General features: G+C 37.6%; 1 protein-coding gene across 6 annotated transcripts in view; it reads right to left on the bottom strand.

Annotated features, from left to right (window-relative positions):
- The window catches only part of FOXP2 (forkhead box P2), a 442003-nt gene that overhangs the window by 115001 nt on the left and 302646 nt on the right, over positions 1–24356 (bottom strand). For 5 of the 6 annotated variants that reach the window (XM_075429479.1, XM_075429480.1, XM_075429482.1 and 2 more), the window contains one exon: positions 18002–18091. In XM_075429479.1, coding sequence (XP_075285594.1) covers positions 18002–18091 — 90 coding nt within the window. Of the gene's footprint in view, positions 1–18001; positions 18092–24356 lie in introns of those variants that run through there. The other variant, XM_075429481.1, reaches the window with a different exon arrangement.

Raw genomic sequence — 24356 nt, 5'->3', positions numbered from 1 at the left:
AAGCTAATTTACATGTAAAATAAGAGTATGGTCTACTCTTTAAAGGCACAATGATAAACAGACCAATTTGACAATTACATTAATATGAGTATTTGCATAATCTGCCTTCTACACCTGTTCTTAATTTGAAGCAGCTGCAGAACAAATCACACCACATAATCTGAATATGCCACTGAGTCACGTAAACACACAAACCCTTCTCATCAAGTTTTTGTTTTGCTCTGTTTGCGTGTTTGTTTTGCTTTTACATGAATCCACAAAAATAAGCTTTCTGGGTTGGACAATTTATATTCATCAGAGATAACATACAGAGACTAAAATGCTTTTTTTTAATTGTTTTGTTTTACTTTGTTGCCTGTAACAATCAGTATTTCATTTTCACAACTAGATAAACAAGGCGCAGAAACTCGACGTGTTACAGCTTATTGCAGTAGATACACCTCCCGCAAAGCATGTTAAAAACCTGTGCAGTCAACTTCCAGCACAATAAAAGCCTGCCAATGAAATTCTTATGCCTTAGCAAAATAAGACTGAACGGTCACCACTTCATTTTCTTTCAAATTCAGTGCTTTCCACTTTTATAAAAACCTCGTGTTTTGTACCAGCAGCGCAAAAGTAACAACAAAACAACAGTGGACCGATAATTCAAAATGACAGTTCACACTAAGGAAATAATTCTTCCCACATGTATGATGCTCCTTTTTTGATACACAAACAAGACATAGTTCAGTCATTTACTACACTGACTCTTTTCCTACGCATTCTGACTGTCATTAGGCCCCATTCTGTGGTGTTAACCTCATTCAGACTGAGAGAACGATGAGGAAAAGGCAGCACATGTGGGAAATAACGGAACACATCACACATACCTGATACAGAGATGTCCGTGAAGGACAATACCATGTGCAAAATGCTGAATACTAATGCTAATGCTGAATTCTTCTTCAGTGAATAATCGGAAGCACAAACATCGAACCCCGGGCTCTCCTTTCCACAGCCTCCACAAGAAAAGTAACAACCCATTACAGAGCCTGTGTGCTATCTAGGGTGTTGTCTACAACCTCTGCACTGATGGTTTTACTAAAAGCAGAGGAGGCTCTTCTGTGCTTCAGAACAAAGATTTAGGACTGGACATCCTTTTGGCCCGCAACCCATGATTAAATACTCTGTTACATCTGAAATACTGATCACCGAAATAAAGTTAAGTCCAGTTAAAAATCGGAGGGCCAGGTGTCATTCTGACACTGAATCCTTGCCACTCACAGTAGCTTTGTAACATGGAATACCAGCTTCTCCGGTGGCCACCAAAAAGTGTATAAAAATTTTTATATAAAAGAGAAAAATGAGATAATACTGTACTTTCTGATGATTCTTTCAGTGTAGCAAAGAGCATGGTATCAGCCTGAAGCTGTCACATCAACCAGAGTTGACGCTGCTTTGCCAGTTCTTGCCTAACAGCACAAACAAGTGGAGATTTCAACTGTCAGTAAAATTGGGAACTGCAGCAGAGAAAAATGACAACCACCCTGGACATGATGTAGGACCACTGTAAGCTGTCATCAGAAATGAAAATGAGCAAAGAATAAGCCAAACGATATGGACAATTTTCTATATTAAAACTGTGTGTATTTAACTTAGTTGTAATTTATCATTTTCCTCTACTACAAAAAAAAAGGTTTAGTAAAAGAGAGACATTCTGCAACGTGAAGCAGAGGCCGCACTGCGTAACTCCTGGGAATCCTTTAATTTGTTATTTTGATACAAATGTCTGGTACTTCCTAGTAGGTGACTTAGCAGGATTCTGGACTGGGAAATTTCTTCCTTTCTTCCACCAAATATTTAGCCTCTCCAAGCTAAAAATAAATACAACAAATTCTGTATTTTAACATTTTTTTGTAGGCTGACTGGATGAGATACTGCATCAGCCTTTGCTGAGCGTGGTATCAAGCACACTAGGAAATTTCCCCAAAGTTGAGTCAAATGAGTCACAAACTATCTGTGCTGATGTAGCAGAACGAAGTGCAAGCACCCACTGTTTTGCTGTAGTCCTATCCAACCAGACAGACATTTCAACTAATATGTATACCTCTAGATACCACATAACACAATTAAACATACACTTACAGAAATAAATAAGAAAGAACAAAGTTAAACTGCTCCTGCATATTAAATCTAGGTACATCCATAACACCTGGTTTTGGAACAAAACCACCTCATGATGTTAAACATTACTAGAAACCAAAATTCTGCTGAACAAATTCTGCTAAAGAAAAAACAAAAAATAAGAGACAAAGATCTCACCAAACATGTTTAAAAATAATTCTACTGATATAATAACACACAGAAGCTGGATAACAAGCCCCACGTATGCAGAATCTTTTGATGTTAGATTAAAAACCGTGATACGTACATCAAATGACACACCATGACACATACATCAATTTTTTCACACATACTCATTCCAAATGCAAAGTTGTACCATAATTTCAAAACTCAGAAAATTCTTGAAAGCAACCACTGTGGAGTTTGCGTATGCATACTTTTGCCTTGGAGTTATAAAAGCAGCCATTCCTCCTGATGAGGTCTTCAGTTCCCTTCACATTTTTTACAATGATAAACACTCTTATCAAAGGAAGAGGGGGATGGATGACTACACTGGGGAGATTTGATCAGCAGAAAAATTATCACAATCTTTTATCCAAAATTAGCCTCAATGTAAGAGATGCCAATGTTATTCCAATCTACAAAAAGGGCACGAGGGAAGACCCAAGGAACTATAGATGTAAATCATAAATTGCCCCCAAGGAGTAAGATCATACCCTAAGCTTTCATATACGTCTTATGCTTAAGGTGAGCTATTTTATCATAGCCTTATCAAGTAGGTTTTGCTTGCTTGGATCTCTCAGAGGGTAGAAACATAGACAGCAGTCTTAGGAAAAAGGAAACATGAAATATTTTTTAATTCCCACCACTGCCTAGTAGAACTTCTTTGTTCCAAGGGGATACAATTGTTCTCAGTGACATCAAACATATGGAAGATTTACTTTTACACTGAATAATCAGTTTTTAAACATATAGTTGATATTTTAATTAGCAACACATTATACCCAGAAACAAACAAAGTATCTTAACTACCACAAAAAAGTCTCAACTGCATATCGAAATAAATATTCAAGATTTTGAAGTGCCTTTCTGCTTCATTTCTTACCTCTTCTCCTGTCCTGGGATGACATTCAGGCAGAACCAAATAACCACCTTTTAGGCAAGGCAGCCCAGCAGTGAGGGAACACCCTCTAAAACAGTTCTCTTCAGAAAAGACGACAACTCATACTGATAGTCCTGCTGGTGTCTTAAGAAATCTCATGGCTGAATTTCTACCTAAAAGCAGCCTCACATTCCTTAATACTGTGCAACTATTGACACCTCAGTAAGCTGCTGGCAAGAGATTGAGTGTCTGGATCAAAGAAATGTATATGCAGTATCATGGACAATGTACTGACAGTAGCAAACTACATTGACTTACAACAGAAGTTCTGAGGTGTAACTTAAGCCACAGATACTATACTATGACTACCCAGTGCTATTGCTTATGGAATTAAGCACAGTCCCTTATGTTGGTTGAGTCAATGTAGCATCTCCCACGAAGGCAGTGTGTACCAGTAACCCTTGCTCCTACTGACTTTCTCTGGCTGCAGGGGGCTTGCATTGCTAATTGTGTATTGTCAGGTTGTTCTCTTTTACCTCATCATAAGGAAGCCTGAAGATGTCTATGCAATTTCTGTAACTCCTAAACGAATCATTTATCATAATTTCATGAAAATTTACTTTATATTTTAAGAAAAATAGCTCTTACACTACAGAGAACTACATTTTGCATACAATTACAAGTATAAATCACTAGATTGAGTATAAAAACCAACTGCAGAACATCAAATGCACAATTATCTCAGCGACTATCTTCATCTTCCTTTCTGGTAGATAACTATGACCAACAAACACTTCGCAACCCTTATGCCTTGTAAAATTATTAATCTTATTAGTTAGAAAGAACCTTAAGGTTTCCTAAACATAAACTAGTTATGACTATTGTTTCTACTGCAACTCATTGAATTTAAGAAATGTAATATATTTATGCTGTGATTTGCTTTTGTAAAATTTCTAGAGTTAAATAAATACTGTCTAAAGCTGAGTCTGTGTTCTGCCACTATGTCGTTCCTTGTCATGTTCTTTTAGCTCAGATTTATTTAACTTTCCACAACATGGGAACTTCTCTTATTTCAGAATAGGACAGTCAATAATTCAGACTTTTATTATACCTATTTGCATAGTAGCTTTTTAGATAAGATTATATGTGGGCTATACCCCACATTAAAATGAAAATTAGCCATTCTACCTAACCTTTACGCTGTATTTCATGGTTGTTTTCACCAACTTACTGGTAGATGACAGACTGATACATCAGAAGAATGGAACTAACTTTAAAAATGGTGTTGAGACTTTTTTCAAATGCTCCCTCACTTCTACAGCAGGCAGTGACACTTTTTTTTTTCATCTTTTTATTGACTGTGGCTTATTTGAATGGGAACTGAAGACCTTAAATTTGTAAGATCCTTCTCCCATACAATTGGAGAGACATTGCAGTCCTGTGTGTGTAACCAGGAATCTATAGGTCTGGCCTTCATTGCCTGCATGGCCAAAGTAAAGTTACCGACTCCTGGAAGAGCCAGATAGCTGCTCCCAATGCAACTCAGGTACATCCTTTCCCTTCTGGAAGGTCCCTTTGGGATCATTTTCAGATCACAACACATGTGTAGCATCTGATTGACTGTGTGGTTACAAAGTGGCTAGGTAGCTTGAAATTGCTTGAGGACCCAAATATTTCCCTTGAGCTTAATGAGATTAACCAATCTTTCCACCACAATGCAGAATAATTCTGGCTAGCAAAATGCATACTACTTCTTGCTGATGTCAATGTTGTGTCACAGAGAGAAGTCCTCCTTAAGAGGTTGGACTGGGAAAAGTTAGATATTTTTACAGTTTTTCTTCTTAAAAGCATGACTAAAAACAGTTGTGAGAAGTCCAATGGACTATGACTTGTAAACTCTGAAGTTTGCTGGTGTAACCAGACTTTTCTTCGGGGAAAGTCAAGTTCACTTGGATGGCCAAAAGCGAGTCTTCAGAAGGAAAATATCTTGGTTTCTAGATGCTGCTTGAAAAGACAGAAGAATGGCACACTGAGTTAAACCAAATGATCATTTAGACTACTGGGCTGCCTCTAACAGCAGTCAACACTCAGTGCCCAGAGAAGAGTAAACAAGCACGGTGGTGTATGGATGTAGTGATGCTTTCCCAGGCCACTCCCCACATCCCAGCATTTTGGGCTTTAGAAACTATGAAAATGAAGAATTTGCATTTTGGAGTGGTGGATTTTTGTTCCATTAATTTGTTCACTAGATTATTGAGCCAACTTAAATGTTTAGCATCCATAACATCTTACAGCACAGATGCTTGTTCCAGAGCTTGGCTACACATCATCCCTTTAGTTTAATTTTCTGTCTTTTACTCCTTGAACTGCAAGGGAACAACTAGATCCTATGAGCCCTCAGCACTTACAGTGTAGCTAAAAGGCAACTCTGCAGCCACAAAACACAAAAGACAGACCAGAAGAGCTGGAGGGGTGATAAAAGAGCAGAGATATCTTGGGATCTGTATGGATGATATCTCCTTCTCCTTTATCCATTGTTATTCAGAACTTGAGCCAATGGATTTTGGTACTCCCTGAAAAGTGTAAATAATGTATACCTATACCTTGTGCTCACATAGTTGGGCATGAAACACAGTCAAAGATGTATGAGTATAAACTTGCTGCCCGCTGTTCAGTCGCACTTTAATGGGCATGTCAATGATGCATGTCTCTGCGTGTCCCTGCAGTTTTTTTTCCCTCCTTGCTCTCTGTTACTGTTGCCAGAATGCACCATACACTCTCTGGAAATCTGATTCCCGTTAAGATTTTGTGCAGTTATACATACAAGAACACCCAAATCCCTAACACAAAGCTTTCATAACTGCAACAGTAAGAATAATAAAATATTAAAAGTATGAAAAACAAAAATTTCATCCTAACAATGAGATCAGCACTGGTGATGTAATCTAATGCATTTTATGATTAAAAATCAAGGGGTTTTGATAGTGGACTGCTAGTCAAGCCAAGTGTCTAGACCAGTATTTGTCAAAAACAACAGTTTCTCATTGTTTTTTCTCTAAGGGAGAAAGCACACTAACTATGATTCTATAAAGGATACCCTTCTTATGTAAACCATATTTGAAATTAATAATTAATAATAACACCAACAAAGTCTACATGTAATGAAATGAAAATCACAACACTAAATTTCCCAGAACTAAAACAGCAAGAACAACTTCTTGTTCCACTTTGGTGGCATCATTCTAAAGGCTCTATGCTAATGCTGTTTACTCTCCAAGGAAAAAACAAGGAAAATATAAAACAATCTGCAAGGTAAAGCAAAGGTTTTAAGAACATTTTAGAACTCCTGCTGACAGTTTCATGGGGGAAAAAGAGTGACTTAAATAACAAGGATTCTTCCCTGAAATAGGATTCTGCTTAGGAGGTGCTCATGAACTCTTTGACTTTCACAGATTTTTAAGTGAGAATTAATTTCTGTGTAAAGGATGTGGTGCATCAACATCTCTGACACACTAGATCCTACTTAAGAAGGGGTCCACTTCTGCTATCACTAAAATTATTTAGGGTTTTTGTCTTAAAAAAGCTCAGCAATTCCACACATAATAAAAGCATTGTCTAAGCTTTTTTGTGGGTTTTCATTACACTAGAATTTGTTTTAAAGATGATGCCATTACTGTAGTCAAGCCTTTCCAAAATTACTTCTAGTAACTTCTCTCTTACTGTACTTCTAGTAAAAAAAAACCCAAAGATCTGATAAATCAAACAAAATTCGATAGACATTTTATATTGACAGTCCAAGCACTATACACAATTGGCAGGTTTTACTATTTCAGTTTATCTTGACAGTGTTACCGAAACCCAAGAGGGTTACGAAATCAGTCTTACCAGCTATTGATACAATACTATCTGTGGATGTATTTTAGGACATTATTAATTACAAATACTAAGGCTGACACAATGGCACTTACGTGTGTTAACTACAACTATTCTAAAGGATCATACACAACGTAATAATTATTTGTTTCTAGAGGTATGGCTGGAGTATTACAATACAAACTGTACCACCCCAGTCAAATGATAATGATTAAATACTCAAAGAACTCTCTACAAGTATTCCCCACCCAAACCAAACATTTTCATAGACGAAACTCTCTGCAAGGCGCTAAATTGGTATGATTTTTCTCAGTGTGGAAAAGAGCCCCCTCTCTTAATCTTGGCTCTGAGACTTATTGGGTCATGCTATATGCCAGGCCCTAAAATGGTTGCAATAATAATGATCTCATAAGTCTGCTGTTAAGACTAATTCACTTTATTTTCAGGTACTGTAAGACAATCACCTCAATGCTATAATTTGTCTATAACATTATGAAAGTGGGTATTCTTGGAAGAAAAAATATTTACAATATTATGGGATTTTTAAAAATAAATTCTGCCTCTTGTCTCAGTTTATTTATTGCCACGTAAATATGTTTTAGAATGAATGCTTTCCAATTAAAAATGTCTGTATTTATTAATCCAGTGGTATTTCTTCTGTGTCTTACTGACAATTATGACGTCAATACATTTTTGTATCTAATAGCTTGAAAAAATCCAGACTATATAAAATGATGTGGAAGCTACATCTACTTAGACTATGCTCACAGAAATCACTCTCTTTTGTTGTAATCTAATGAGTAAGAATTAAAGTATTCAAAATGGTCATATACTGAAAGTGAATTTAAATAAATGAAATATTGTGAATTTAGAATGTCATCTGTATTTTCCTAAATGCCAGTTGCTATCTAGTTTTCAGTGTTTTCTGTCGTGAAACAGGGCATAAATATACAGAAAATAAAGTTGACTTTTGAAAAAATAATCAACTGACATGTCCTTTAGGGCATTTTATGTACATGCTATAATTTTAGGAAGGCATTAAAATCCTTTTAAAAGGAATCTATGCATATGCTGTAATATGCTTATTGAAAGATCAGGACACTATTCTGTTCCCTAGAATACTACTATTGGCTTCCATGACTCCTCAGCTTTTTAAAAAAAAAACAGCAACAACAAAAAATCCCACAACACTACAGGACTAGAAGAGACTTTCTGAGTCTCTTAATTTAATTTAATTTTCTTTTATTATTGAATTCATGTCATGTAAGTCCCTTTCTAAGCTGGTCAAGCTTTATCTTTAAGTAGTCAGTGTGGGGGGGGAGGTGTCTCTTGCTTCCATTACTTCTACTAGAAGAGTGGTCCTAAAACTCTTGTCTCTGCACAGTGAGAAGCTTTCTTTTCCATAGTTCATTCATGCTTAGCTTAGGTACATGTTACCATATTTAAAACTGTTCTTAAGGAGTATAAAAGGTATTACTTCTTTCCTGAACTTTGCTTCTTGACCCAAATTGCATAGAACAATAGCCTTTCAGCCTATGCATCTGGTCTGAAAGAAACCTTCTTGGACTTGTACATCATAAACATGTACATAGAATTCACACAATGTCACTGTAGGTATATAACAAATGTGCTAAGCTATCAGCCGTAGCCAAAACGATGAGATAGCTTCATTCCATGAAAATTCAGGGCATCAGTACTAGAACCCTGAATCATTCAACAGAACCTATATGGAGCACATTTCTAATATACTAATAAGGCACCAGAGATCAGGTGGATTGCATATCTCTACTGTTCAGATGATGTCTCCAAGATACCTTTTAAAAATGGCATTAATATTTCCCTATTTTTACTGGAAACACCTTTTTAAATTCATTTAGGATTGCATGTTCTTTTTTCTCACCTGTGTTATATCACAGATCGTTCACAGTCATACAGAAACCAACACACTGAGCTTCTCTCTTCCTTTTTCATTTTAAGTGACGGACATAAACTTCAGGAAGAAATTTTTCTAAGTTCTTAAACACATGACCTTCTACTTTGCTATACTTTCTAAAATTTATTAGAATCTACTTTCTAAATTACATTATTGAAAGACATCTCTCTTGTACAACAGCCCAGCCCTCTTGTGAACCATATTCTCCTATTTTCTTTTCCATGGGCGAAATACTTGCCCCCTGTTGTTATGACAGGCTTGCAGTTAGGGATTTTTTCTTCCTCACCCGGAGTAAGGGTTCAACCCCTTCTAATCAAGAGATTTTTTTTTGTATATGCAAACATCAATCACCATTCGCCTCTGAATTTGCATTACACTTCAGAGACTATGCCCTCAAAGCAACATTTTCCGTGGTATCCTAAACTGTTCTTGAAACAGAAACAAACGCTGTTTTGTGTATGGATTCATACCACACCATATCTTATATTGGGAAGTATTTTTCTTTAACTTGCTAATTTGATTATTCTTAAGCATCAAGCCCATAGCTATCTGTGCACTAAATTGCAGCTGCATCTTCTACAAGTACCAAGTTAATTTTGATACTTTGTTCTGATATGTTGGGTTACTGTATAGGTCTTCCTCAATACTGTGTAGGCTGTCTTTTCTATCCTATTGAAAGAGTATTTCTTGAATAAATGGATTTACTGTGAACACTTAGGGGAAAATCTCTTTCTTCATTTATACTTCAGGTTTTCAGCAAGACCCTTGAAGCATATTGATCTTGTTGGCACACCATACAGTTTCCTTTGTACGTATTATTATTGCACAATTGCTTTTCAAAGCTTCACATAATCAAGTAGCAAAGCATCGAAGTAGTGTTTAGTAAATTTTTCACCATTAATTCTATTTCATAACACCCTCATCTGTCTGTCTCAGGAAAATTATATTAGAAGCATCAGAAGGCATAAAAAGACCTAGAACATCCAAGTGGCAGTTGTTGGACAACCCCGTTCCCCAACAGGATGGGCTGACGTGATCTTCCACTCCGCAGTGTGACTGCTTTTTCAGCACCACCCATGCTCACATGCTTTTTTTCTGTAGCATTACTGCGTAACATTTACGCATAATCACCTGGATAATTTTAACACTTATAAATTCAATTTTACATGCATACTGCCCAAGTGAAGGTAAACTAAAATTAACACCTATGTTGATCTTGGCATACATTCAAATTCCCAATTAGCCTGCTCCCTACACTCTCAGTAAAGTCCCCCTGCTTGGTAAAGAAACTGGACAACTAACACACGAACTATAAAATAATGTCTAATGACTAGAAAATTTCAAGACAAATATTCAATTCACAAAGTAAAATTCATCTGCAAAAAAGAAGTATGGGAAGTAATCTACACCAGGAATGTCTGGAATGGCTACGCAGGGAGACTGGATTTCCACACGGAAAGGGGCATTCCCTACTGTTCACTGAAGATTCGTCGTTATTTAGTCAGAGAACTTTGCATTTTGGTAGAAAAAATCCTTGACTTTTGTAATTGCCTGATGAAATGAAAAACCTTCTGGAAAAAAAAAAAAAAAAAGAGGTTTTCCTTCCTAGTAGTTTAACTAGAAATTATTTTTAAAAACCTACACCCATTGAGAGTGTTCACAGAATATCTTGTTCAGTTGCTTTTCCTTGGTAATTTCTAAATCAATGTACACTAATGCGTTTTTCAAATTCAAGAGTATCAAGAGAGCCTTGCTTGAGTGGTGCGATCCTCAACTGGCATAATTAGTGCCCTGCCTGGGAGCAGACCCTTTAATAGAGCTGCACACTGAGTGGGGAACCATTCACACATTCCCTCTCAGCTCTTCACAAGCTTTTCTGGGCAATGAGCCAACTGGGAAGAGAATCAGGCTGATCCGACCTGTTGCAAGAGCCTGGAGAAGCGGCTCAAGTGAACCTATGCCTCCCACCACCGCAGAGGAACCGCTCACGCAGCCCAGAGAGGAGCAATGGTGAATGTGCACACTGACTGCACTGGGAGGCTTGCAGGGGAACAGTGCTTTCCAGCTGCTCAAGTATGGCAAATAAGGGTAGGTTTAGATTAGATATTAGGAAGAAATTCTTCACCATGAGGGTGGCAAAACACTGGAACAGGTTGCCCAGAGAAGCTGTGGATGTCCCCTCCCTGGAAGTGTTCGAGGCCAGGTTGGATGGAGCTCTGAGCAACCTGGTCTAGTGGAAGATGTCCCTGCTCATGGCAGGGGTGTTGGAACCAGATGATCTTTAAGGTCCCTTTCAACCCAAACCATTCTATGATTCTATGATAAACTTCTCTGTAGGGCTCAACGATTCCTATAGCTCGGAATACAAAAACCAGTCCATCCATATCACGCACGGCAATATTTCCTGGTATGAGACAGGCTGCAGATTCTACCATGAGGGACAGATGGGTCTGCCGGTCTGCTGTGTAAAAGCCACTGTGAAAAGACCTAGGCACTCTCTGAACGTTTGCCCTTCTGAATCTGCGTGAAGAAACGGAGTGTGAGTGTTCTCCCCTCTCCTCCCAATCCTCTAGAAGTACCAGATCAACAAGAGAGAAAGCGGGAAAGGAAAGACCTGGCAATGATATGGTGACAAATGATTCCCCGACAGTCACAGTAATGGAGTGACGCGGCAGATTGCTGCACAGACATATGTTTAACATTAAAATGCCTCCTGAAATTCCTGATCACTTAGTAATCCCAATTAGTATTCTTCATACTCAATACCTGTTGAATAGAACTCGTGTAATACTTCTTCCCCCTGCCTCCAAAATGTTGTATAATCTTGCAGCAATATTTTCAGGATAAAGATGTGATCTCTGCACCAGCTAGGTTTTTTTTTCCTCCCAGTTAGATACAGATGAAGCCATTATGTGATAACTTACACTGGAAGGCTGGTAGTAAAAATTTTTCCATGTTACAACGATCATGCATAAGGTCAGCTGGAATATTTTATGTACCTGAAAATGACAAGTATCTGGTCTATCAGTAAGTGATAATACTTCAAAGTGATTGATACTTACTTTAAATTAAAAAGGAAACCACACTAACTAGTGCCGATTTCTTTATAGATGTATTTTTTAATACTGAAGTTTTCAAGAGCAAAACTTAAAGTAAATCTATTCTTGAAAGATTTTACAGTAAAATGTCACCTGATGCAAAATATAAGTTTTCACGAGTAAAAGAGGTTGTCAAAGACAGGACATAAGCCTTTGGAGCAGACTTGTAGCTATGTAAATAAGGACTTCCTAGCAAGTCTGTCATACAGACACTTCCACTGTAAATCCATGAAATACGTCCAGCTCTTTTCTTTATTACTCTATTTATCTCTCTACTTTAAATGGAGCCCCTGTTTTCTACACCATGAAAGCTTGAACACGGCTATTTCTCCTTTCCCTCCCCCACAAACCTTACCTAAAAATAACTTCGTGTCTTCTCTCCATCTCTTGGCAGTTATCCTTGTCTTCAGAGTGGGTATCACTGATGCAAATTTCTGCACCTTAGAGGATAACTGCATATTCCTCCTAACAGACTTGCAAGGGAAAATGGGACTTACGATTATCCAGCAGCTATCTTCCAAATTTAATTTACCTCAAGCCTCAATGTTTGCTCATATGTAGGCCACACATTTCCTCCAGAATTATACTCGAGAGGCAAAAAGACTGTTTATCACTACTCTCCTCTTCCACTATATATTAGGCACTTGCATCTTTCTAAATCAGTGCTTTCCAGCAGATAGAAACCCCTCCTACTTCCTACGCTGAGCAGCACGCATTAGATAAACAGAAATATGCAACACTTATGTTCTGGAAAGACAGTTTTATACCAGTTTGCTTTCTTTCTAATTTTGTTGAATGCAATGCGAAGAAAACTCTAAGTTAAATCCATAAAATTTTTTCTGCTGTTTTTTAACTGGTAATTTTTTACTGACATTACGCATGCATGGTTGCAATCAGCGTGCATTAAGTCAGAGGATATAATTTAAAAGCAGCCTTTTTTGCTTCTTTTTCCCCACATTCCCAGTTTCTTATCTCTCAACAGCTCCTTATGTATGTTTAAAAAAGTAACTAAAAGTTACAATATTAATGATATGTTTGCTTATTTATTATGTGCAATGAATTTTAAATTCAGACCCATATGAAGATCCAAAGGGAGAGGACCAAACTAGGAGAGACTAAAGCAAAAAGAGTAGGCTAAAAGAGACTATAAATATCTTTTCTTGCTAAATTTTCATGCTACATTTTTGCATTTTGCATTTCTTTATAACAAGTGATTCTTCTGATACTATGCATTAATGCAACAAACATTAAGTATTTAAACCTAAATGTATACTTACTTTCCCAAATTTTATCAAACGATTACACTTCAGTAAAGTGCTCATGCTAAATAAACAAAGCTTACCTTAACAACTCAACACTTCATACAGCATGATATTTATACAACAGGCTTGGTACACACTGAGCTTAACCCTTTGATTCCAGGAGTCATGATTTCCTGTCACTCCATCCTAGTACCGAATGCATTAGTACTGTTTTTGAAACAACAGGTCTCCTAGCATGAAGGAAAAACAGCTAACAGATTCATTGTAGATACATTAACCTACGGGATTGAAGATAATTATCTATTTATTCCAATCGAGATAAAGTTCAAAGTATGACTTTATGAAAATAAACTACTTCTTCAGAGACATTACCGGGAATAGAAATAGCTAGGCTTTTCACAGTTCTTAAAGCAAACAAATAAAATTATAACTCGCTGTCCAAATCACTATGCTATGCAGACGGCAACAGTATGTGTATCATGGACAGATTAGTCTTAGCACCAAGATTTGCCTACCTGGAAGGGAAATAATTGCAATACTGTACATGAACACCTACCAATGGCAGCAAATTGACAGCATTTACCTTTGGGTTAAACTTGTGCTCTGCTGCGCAGTTGCTGAAGAACCGCAAGTCTCACTCATGACTGTGACTGTAACAAGAACAATAAAGCTGCCAGCTTTAAGACTCAGGCTAGATGACACCAGGTTCTTCAATGGTTGTAAGGACAGTGACATTCTGCCACAGGAGAATCATCTACGGGTTCTAAGAGCCAAAGTGACATTTTCCCTGTTACGCCTACTATGGAAATGTGGCGATAGGGAGTGAAATCCGTGAAAGCAATCAGCTTGTTTCACCATGGATTACCACAATCACAGCTTCTCCAGAACACAAAAATATTCTGAAACAAAATCCAGTACCACAGAAATCTTAACCTACTACTGCAATATGTTTTCCAGGATGCACAGTAGGAAAGTAAATGCTGTTCTCTCATCATATGCAGGTTAACAATATCCTCAACTCTCATCACAATCCCTCCTTAGCTATTCTGCAATATGTCATTAATCAATGTATTGATTGGAGCCATTCAACTGGTGCATCAGTGTAATGAATGGCATATAGAAACATGTTTCAAATACATTTATTCGACTATCTATACATGAAAGTACAATCACTACCACAACTGGTACTCAAGCTTGTCAGACGGGATGTTTTTCTCCTCCTGTTTTGCATAAGACATGCTAATGGTTATGCCATCTGCAGTCTGAAACCCAGAAAAATGTAAATCAGAAAGTAATAGTAGATCAAGATAAGTGGCTATCTAAAGCTGTAATTTTTGCAGGTATTCAGGATAACTTCCAATCTAAATAGAAACCTCCTCTCCCTGAAAATACGACTACTAGGTAAGGGTAGCTTTCGCATTAAAACTAAAGCAAAAACCTTTGCCAAAACAACATTCCTCCTTTACAATGGATCATGGAGCTAGAGGTAAATTTAAAAAGGTTTTTCATGAGAAGGATACAAAAGACATTGAAATTCTTCTAGGAAAATCCCAGTGGTTCTCTAAAACCATCCCCTCTGTAAAGCACGGTAGAACTTGATGACTTACCCAACACCCTGTTTTTGCAAAGTTGAGGACACAAATTTGAAGGGTTCTTCAATAAGCTTTCAACTTGCTGATTAGCTAGTAGGTGCTGTAAGTCACTAAAATACTTCATACATTATGGAATAACAGAGAGAACATACATAAAACCACCATATGCTACTTTCCCCCAAACTTCCATGAAATACAAAAATACGGCCACTGAAACAAAAACAATTTTTTTCCTTCTTTGGCACGTGGAACAACAGAACAGTTTGCATCAAATTATGGAGCACATGAGATGCAATGGCAAGGTTTACCTAACACCCACATTTGCCTGCAGCTGTGAGAGCTAGTTTTAAAAGTTTTATTAGGTTTTTACAAGATTTATAATTCAGTTCTAACATATCTCCAGCTGCCAGATTAGTAAATTGGTCTGAAATTAGAGGAAATTAGAAATACACTAATATTAAAGTATTTTAAAATATTGGGAGAAGTCTGTTTCCTTAAACACAAACACAAGCACAAGTTTTTTTGTCTTATAAACATCAAAATGTTTATAGACATTTAGCAATTCCTACTGCTAGGAGATTTTGGCTAAAGTTACCATTAAATTTGGCATAATAAAATAATAATACTGTACAATTTTATGACCCATATTACAGTATTTGGTCAAACAGGCATCATGATGCTCAAAATGTGAATTTCCACTACCTAATGAACAATGAACAGCTCTGTAGTAACAGTAAAAGACAGAAATAGAAAAGCTCCAAGGACTCATTTTCAAAACCTTTATACATCCTTTTCACTAAAGAAGAAAATTAAAATGGAGTTTGTGCTCATAGCTGAATTTACATGGTATTTGATACATAAACCAAAGTCTAGAAGCAAATTCCACTTTCATTTAAAAATGAACCAAATGAAGTGTCCAGGGCTAAAAAGAGGCACTGTGTACATACTGATCATGGAAGGAAAAGCTGGAAACACGAGCAATAATTTTGGCTTTAGGGAGCATGTAACAATTCTGAAAAGAAAATTATTTGCTTTATTTCCTTCTTCCTGCCTCGCAAGTGTGACTCATGAGGCACTGACTCTTCCTGGCAAACACATAAATACAGGATGTCTCTACACCACACCATCCCATGGCATTTAAAAGGTATCAGGCCAGGGTTAGTGCTTTGGGAGTAGGAAAGCACAAGACTCCCTGTCTCCATCTCATCACCCTCTGGGTTATGTGTATGAATGTCTCCAGACACTGCTTTCTCTCTTTTCATCGATGCCTACCACAAATAGCGCACCCTCACACCTCTTCAGCCTCGAAAAGAAGGTTTATGAATGGGTGGAGGATGTGAACAGAGCAGTCAGTAGCTCCTGAACTGCTCCAGTTTACAAGTTGGAGAATTAAAGCCAGCTAACCTCACTGGGAAACATATACCGGGAAAATATCACTATTTTTGCCTGTTTCATACAATTCCCTTAGCGTCTGGCGTTGGCCAGTTTAGAGACAGGACACAGGGCTAGACGGACCTTGCATGCACCTAGTACAGCCCATGTTATCTTTTGGAATGGGGAGCTGGCAGAATAAGCTACTTTCGTAGTATTTACTAAATCAACTCCATGAGTCAACACTTCAAGATCACCAATTACACTTCTAAAAACTTCAAAAACCTAGGTAGTTCACCAGTTGCTGCCTTTATGACTGCTTTTGTTGTGCGCCTTGAGCCTAGAAGATATTTAATACAAAGCAAAGTCAAGCGCAAAGAGTGGAAAGCTGAGATGGTCCAAGGACTTCTACGTCTCTGTATCGGACTACAACTACAGTGTGGCAGGATGCCAGCTTCACAAGGTTTTGGGTTGTTTTTCCATTTTCTTTAGCAGTTTCCCTAAGTTCTTGTTTGGTTCTGAACATATAAATACAACTTTAAAACTCTATTTGAAGAGAGCTGCTGTGGTGTGTAGAACAGTGTGCTGTGTCCAACATTGCTTCATGAAGTTTCACAAAGAAAAAGGGACAATGAATTACATATGGAAATTGCACAAGTGATCACATTTCACAACATTTCACTGGTGGAAAAAAAGATAAATTCTGGTGCCTGGGGTCCTTCATTATGCACAACCAAAACTAAAACTGAGATAAAAACATCCTATTCCACCAGAAAGCAGGGGAAGTCCCGAGAGGATAAAGGCTCACCCAGAAAAATAGATGTGAGGAAGAGAACGGTAGGAGTTGCACTTTTTTATTTCTTGAACAAAATAAAATCGTCTCTCATGTACATCTTTTGTCTGCAACAGACTGTAATTCAGCAGTTAAACCCTCATATCAGTTCTATTTATAATGAGAGAACCAGTTCTGTCAGCAGAATGCAATTTCATATGGAACTCTGAATTAGCAACAACTGAAATAAAACCTCAAAAAAAAACCCAGAAAAAAATTTTCAAGAATAAACCGCTATATACAGTTTTACTAATAATGCATTTAAAATAATTATTCAGTAACAGAACTCCTATTACCCTGAATACAATCTGAAGCGTAACAGCATCCCAGTGTGAAACTCCACGACATATGTTTTTCTAAAATGGCAGAAGCAGCTCCTTCATAATTTCATGCAGTTGTGTTGGCAGTTTCTTAATACTTCTCTGTTTGTCACTTAAATATAGTATCATTGAGTTATTTAGCTAATTTTTTTTTCCTGGATACTTTTTTACTCTTAGTCTTAATAGTAATTTTTACAATTTAATCCATGTATGTATAAAATTCACACACCAGTTTTGCAACGTCTCTATAAAGGTTTAATTTATACCATAGCTACCAAACGCAGACTTACTCTTAGGCCTTTTAAGAGTGTATAGCCACAAAAGGCTATTGTAACTTACAGCGAATTTTCTCTGTGAGTTGGAAGTCACCAGCAGAAAAATCTGTAACCTGTTGTATGTGAGTATGCACACACACAGCATCAGAGCACGAGCATCCACACACCCCCCTCACGTGTGAGCAAGCACAGCGCTCCTCCCTGACAGTAAGGCCCCAAAAGCAAGGATGCTTTACTAACCTGCAGTGGTCTCTGTTTATCGCTGCCCTTAGGAGATTTCAGTCCACTCGTCTGTTGCTGTAAAAGCAGCTGCCTTGCTGCCTGGAGTGCCTAGAAGTAAAAAAAAAGTAAATAATTTCCACCAGTTCCCAGAAAGAGATGAGTTATTCATTGCTAATGTTAGGTAAAAGTTCAATCGAACAAATGCAATCTCCTCCTATTCAATTTTTATTTGCTAGATTTCAGACTTCAGTTTGGTTTTTACTTAAAACATAAAAAAATAATCTGAAAGTATATACATAGGACTTCACTAGAATTTATGGATGTACATGAAATCCTGCAGGAAATAAAGTTAATTTGTTTAAAGTGCTTGAAGAGGAAAAATCATAAACTGCATCAATAGCCTCATTTCCACAAGGAACTTGTCTTTGAGTGTTCAACTAAAATGCCCACTCCCTTGCAAATTATCATTCAATTTGCATTTTCATATTACAATTTTGAAGCAAAAGCAAGTAGACTTCAAGTGTTACCGGAAGCTGTAATTAAATTTGACAAATCAACATCAGATTATCTTGAAAGTGAATTAATAAGGATATTCATTGAAGATTAAAACCACTTTTTGTACTTACAATTCAAGGAGAAACCTCTCCTTTGACAAAACAAAGTGCAGTTTTAATGCCAAATAAAAATGAGTGGCTTTCATTTGCATTCTTAGGAAAACCAGAGAACAAAGAAATTACTACTCAACCAACCAGATCAGGCTCTGGGATGACAGCATCCCAATCAATTTAGAAAATGTTTCCATTTATTTTATGTTTTCATTCCAACTCAGCAAAATAGAGTTAAACATATGAAATGTAAACAAACATTCCACTTACCCAAAGAAGCCTAGTCTAAATTATTTTTCCCTACAAAATTATTTCTAAAATGCCAAGTATTACAAAGTGGTATTCATTAAGAAATGAAAACAAACCCGATTCAAAACATTTCACTGAAACTACCTGGAGAGCTCTTTCTTTCCCCCCCTTAAAAAAATCAGTTCAGTAAATAGCAGCTGCAGCTTTAAAATACATCACACTATTATCTATGTTATTAAAACATACTGTAGACGGAATACACTGCAATAAATGCCATTTCATCAATGTTCCCTAAAATAATAAAGATTCTCAACTGATAAAGAAAGGTACAATTTTGATTAGACTCAAATGAGCTGGTTTTTAAGATAGTTTCTAGTATCCATGACAACAGTTGCTTTGACAAGATGTGCATATGGCATTACACTGCCAGCTGGTGTGAACAATGTTTGAACTACTGCATTGAGATGCTGAGCAAACAGAAAAAGTTGCCACGTCTTAACCCTCAGGGAAGGCAGTCATCCCCTGATCAATTATGAAAAGACAGAGAGAGGGCTGCTACAGTCTGGCTCCAAGCAAGTTTTCTGAGAAGGCAGGCAGACATAGAAAACCAAAGTAAACAAACTGAATGCACTAGCACCATCTCCTAACAACATTGATTCGGCTCCCCTTAGAAGGCTCTGGTACAAAGTTTGCAGAGCAGACTTTTAACATTTGGAGACATTCCCACAACAATCCCCGTATTGTTTCATGAAATTCTCAAGTAATTACGGGTCAGCTTTACAAAGGCTATACATTCCTCTGAACCTAAGCAACGAGGCACACAGAACTAACTTCTCTCTGCCAAAAATAAATAAAAGTTAACATATTTCAAAGTGCACTTGAAATATTTTGTTACCAAGGAACCACTGGATGCCCTGTTTCCTATGTGAATAGCGTAATCTCTTCTGCACTCACAGTTCTTGAGCAGATCCTAAAGGACAATCCTGCTCTGTCTGAGATCAGAGACAAATATATCTGTTGATTTCAGAGGCACCAGGGTTTGGTCCCAACATCTTGCACTGGTTTAAGCACAAAACATGGATTAAATGCATGAACAGAAGATCTATGGTGAATTTATAAGGCTTCGCAATCTTTAGAGCTCTCTGAAAGGGAAACTTGAATGGAAGCGAAAGCTATTGCACTCTGGAATTCATGGGAGACTGTACAGGCAAACCACCCTCACCGCTCGGGGTGATACTGCTCCAAGAACCAGAGAAGAGATCTGGAGTTACAGAAAACAGGAAAAACCATAAAGTTAATTATTTTTCATTTGTGGAGGTCGCAGAAAATTCATTACACAGCCTTTATCCGAAAAAGAAATTGCAGTGATATAATGCTGATATATAGGTGCGAATAACTGGAACACTCCGCAAGTTATTTCAGCGTCCTCATCCTCCTTAGCAGCCAAGGCATCTCCCAGCAATACAGTAAAATAAGCATGCAAGCATCTGGTGAAGCTGTACATTTACAGCACTTGAAAATTAGAGGATTCTAGTGTGTTACAGCTTAGATTTAAGTTAGACAGTATAATTTTAAGTTGTGGCTAGCACACTCCTGTGGAATCAGCCTAAGAAAGCATGGCTTCCTACTGCTAACTACAAATGGAGTCACACTTTATGAAAAAGCAAGGCAGCACAACAGGATATGTTTGCATAAAAGGCTCTGCTACTTAAACTATTTTGATTCATATGTGCTGGTTGGGATATCTTTAAAGGAGTAAAGGCTCATATTTTAATACAGAATGTCTTGTAAATGATGACTACCTGAATACTTCCGTGATCTTACTGTGGCAGTTTAGATTATTGTAAACACAGGAGACAGACGAAGAACAGAAAACAATTTCAAGAGATCAGAGATGATTTAAAACTCATAAGGAGAAATCACTGTTAGCCTTTGTTCTTACAGAAGTTGTCCTATGGTACTTTTTCCTCCCAGTGTGCTGCTCAACTTCAGATTTTGCTACTCGGTAAACAACCTCCCAGAAACACACTGTTAATTTCAAAGGATTATTACTGACATTATTCATAAGTGAAGATTACAAGACTATAAAACATTCAGTTCTACCAATTCATTTGCTGCTATTAAGTCTTCGCAAAACAAACTAACAACTTGAAAGTGTCTTTCCAAATTCATAGTTTAACATGTACAGTTCAACACCCATCCCATGTATCATTTATAAATTTCTGTAAGCTAATTTGATAATAACTCTTGGTCTAAAAACAGTTCAGTGAAGACGAACTAAAAGACACTTGTAAATCTGGCAGATCAAAATTATGCTGAGTCCTATCTCAGGTTAACAGCAGCAGGAACGGAATCTAAGGCACTTGAAATCGTATCCAGTTTCCAATAACATGTGTTTCAAATTTAGCAGGCACTTTTCTTTAATTAAGTTATCTAAATTAGTAAAACTATACAAAAAAGTCAATGTAGACAAAAGCAACAAAAAGAACTGAGGATCAGAAATTATTTTAATAAAGCAAATGAAAATCATTATAATGCTTTAGTAATGGCTGTATAAGGAGGAAATTTGGGCGTATGGTTTCCAGGACTCACTGTGTCTTCTAGTAAAATATTTACTGGGAATGTTACTTCTTAATATTTACTGTGCAGCTTTGGCAGAGCTAAAATGTAAGCAGAAAAAAAATGAAATTAATTGTACATAACTCACCCTATTAAAGTTGATAAATTGCAGTAGTTTTTGTAATTTGTTGGCAACAATACTATGAGATACAATTTGCTTTCATTTTGTATGCCAAACCCTTGTATTTGATTTAAGCATGCCTTAAAACAATTTCTGAAGTATTATCATTTGAGTAAAATGAAAGCTGCCACTAAAAGATGGTAAACTCATTATTTTGTTTTTTAAAAAGTAAATATATGTGTATTTTTCAGAAACAGATGTCACTCATATCTTTCCTTTAAAAACAGGAATGTTTAACCTATCAGCCTGTTGCATTTCAAACGTTAAAATGAAAAATGACATCTACGCCCATTAATATCATCAATGTATAAACAGCACAGCGTGACACATTCTTGAGAGCTGAAGGCTACAAAATCTCTCTGAAACATAAATAACAAAGCACTCAGAAGCATATTTGATGTTGATATTCATCTCTGAGAAAAACACTGCTGCCTGGGCTTCTTATGAAAATAGATGCAGCCCAAATGGATCTCCTGTAATTGGTTTCAGATAGCGAGGTCAAAAGAAATATGATACAAGAAACTATTATGTGGAACAGGCGAAACAAGAATGTTTATACAGGCACTCTCCATTTATACTGACAAGAGGTGTATGCTTTGCAGATAACCAGAACCAAAAAACTTGCCAGAAGACAACCAGATTCTTCCCTTTGTCGAACTCCAAATCCCTATTCTATTTTTTCAAATGACTGCATACTCTAGCATTCCTGTTGAACGTAAAATAAGTTTCTGAACATAAAGTAAGTTTCCAAATGGCTGAGTATGTCAAATGCGAGTCATCTCACTAGTAGCACTATGCAACTGAAATGCATCAACATGCTAAGCTGGATTTAAGGCCAAAGACTGCTCTGCGCTGGCTGAATAACAAGTTAACCAAATGATTACATAGCTACATTTACTATAAAAAACACTTTAGGAGAACCTCTGCCCCTTTACACCCTGCCGTGGGCCCATTCTCCAGCTGCCTCCAAATGAGAAGCCCAGAATTACCCAGAGCTGTACAAGACCCTTGAAAGACGGTGACAGAAAGCCAGTGCTGTTCTACGCTCCCTAACAGCACTCAAATGACACCGCCAAACCTGTGTCTCCCGCTGACCGTGTTGTCCCAGCAAGTTCTCTAATGAGTAACGCAGTCAGTCAGCGCAGCAGCTTATAATCTTTCCAAATGGAGTAGCAAGGTATTTAGCACTACTCAAAGAATCTTGAATTTAAGATGATCCAACTCCTTTCCGACTGCAGTCTTTCCAGGAGACTTGACAGGAAAAGCAAACTCCCGTACACCCTGAGACAGCCGCAATTTCCTTAATGAACAACAGTCGTCTTCTGCAAGCTACACAAAGAAGTTAAAACCTGTCGGCTGAGGCCGAACGTGCCACACTGGAGAGCCCATGAAGTCAAGGAAATCCTGTACGTAACTAAAATCCAAGCCACATAGCCAGCCTGATTTCACCTAGGAGCGGTAGACTGAACAATTATTACGATGTTTTCCTACAGAAGTCGAAATGAAGCACCAGATAGCTAAGGCTGTTGGCACCCGCATCAAGGAACACATTACCTAAGAAATCTAGATGGTCACTAAGAAGGATTTCACTCAATTAACCCAACATCAAAGAATACAAATACTCAAAAAAAAAAGATCTGTCTGTCTTCTGCATCTGGATTAGCAGCCGCAGACGGTCCCAATGTGCAATGTGTGTAATTTCAGCAGCTGAACTGCAGGGTGCCCTGCAGCCTTGCCTCGTGGTAGAAGACAAACCTGCCAGAGACCAACAATGTTTGAAGCTGAATTACACTCAAGAAGAAGAGGCAGTAGCCTTGGACATTGTTTTACCATCCCAAGTACTCCTACCACCAAGCTGCTAGACAGGAGGAGGGAATACAACTGAGCTCCCTCAGCTGCTGCCCCAGAAAGTGGCGGTGGCCACTGCCCGCTGCACCAAGCCCAAGCCTACAGGGCGTGATTAAGTCAACATCGATCAGGCTTGAAAACATTTACTGTATTGATGCTACAGGAATTTGTGCAAACGAATGCCTGGTTCCTGGGTCCCCAGGCTGCCCGGCTTTTCCAAGGCTGGAGAAGCTCTGTGTTTGTCCAGGACGGCAGTCCCTCGTGCCTGGGGAAGTTCAGGACAAAAAGGCAGGGTGCTTTGAGGGTTGGGCAGCAAATCGGGAAAGCTGTTCTGGATCACAGACTAACTCACATACTTATATTCCTCACGTGCCTCATCTTAGAAGTGTAAGAATTTCACTAGATCTGGCCCTCATTTCCTTAGACTAAAAGCACTTTGTTGTGGTGTGGTTTTTTTTTTGGTTGGTTGTTTTGGCATTTGTTTTGTTTTGTTTTCTTAGGAAGATACTGTCAGTTTCAGCACACCGAGGCTCTGATTGTGGTTCAGATTTGTGGTCTTCCCTGCAACACAAACAACGCTAGAAGAAGAGATCCTCAATCCACCTGAGCTTCTGTTCTGCCCTGATGTTATCCAGGATTAATTTGCAACTGAAGAGAAAAAGTAACAGTAATAAACTGATGAATGCAACATGAAGTCTCATAATGCTGTTTAATAAAAGGAAATTAATCACATAATTGTCATAAACCTATTTTCAAACAGCAATCTATCAGAGAGAAATTATGCATCTGTAGTTATTGACCTTTCATTTTACCATGACTGATTCGTAATTAGACTAGTTTTGTGCAAAATAATAGTTAATTACCAGATTTTTTTCACTCTAATTGTTTTGGCAATTTTTTTTGTTTAGAGTCTTACTTTTTCCCCATGTGA

The sequence above is a fragment of the Opisthocomus hoazin genome, chromosome 8 (genome assembly GCF_030867145.1).
Source record: "Opisthocomus hoazin isolate bOpiHoa1 chromosome 8, bOpiHoa1.hap1, whole genome shotgun sequence".
Taxonomy (NCBI): domain Eukaryota; kingdom Metazoa; phylum Chordata; class Aves; order Opisthocomiformes; family Opisthocomidae; genus Opisthocomus; species Opisthocomus hoazin.
The sequence above is the reverse complement of the archived record's forward strand: the minus strand, read 5'-3'. Positions and strand labels throughout refer to the sequence as shown.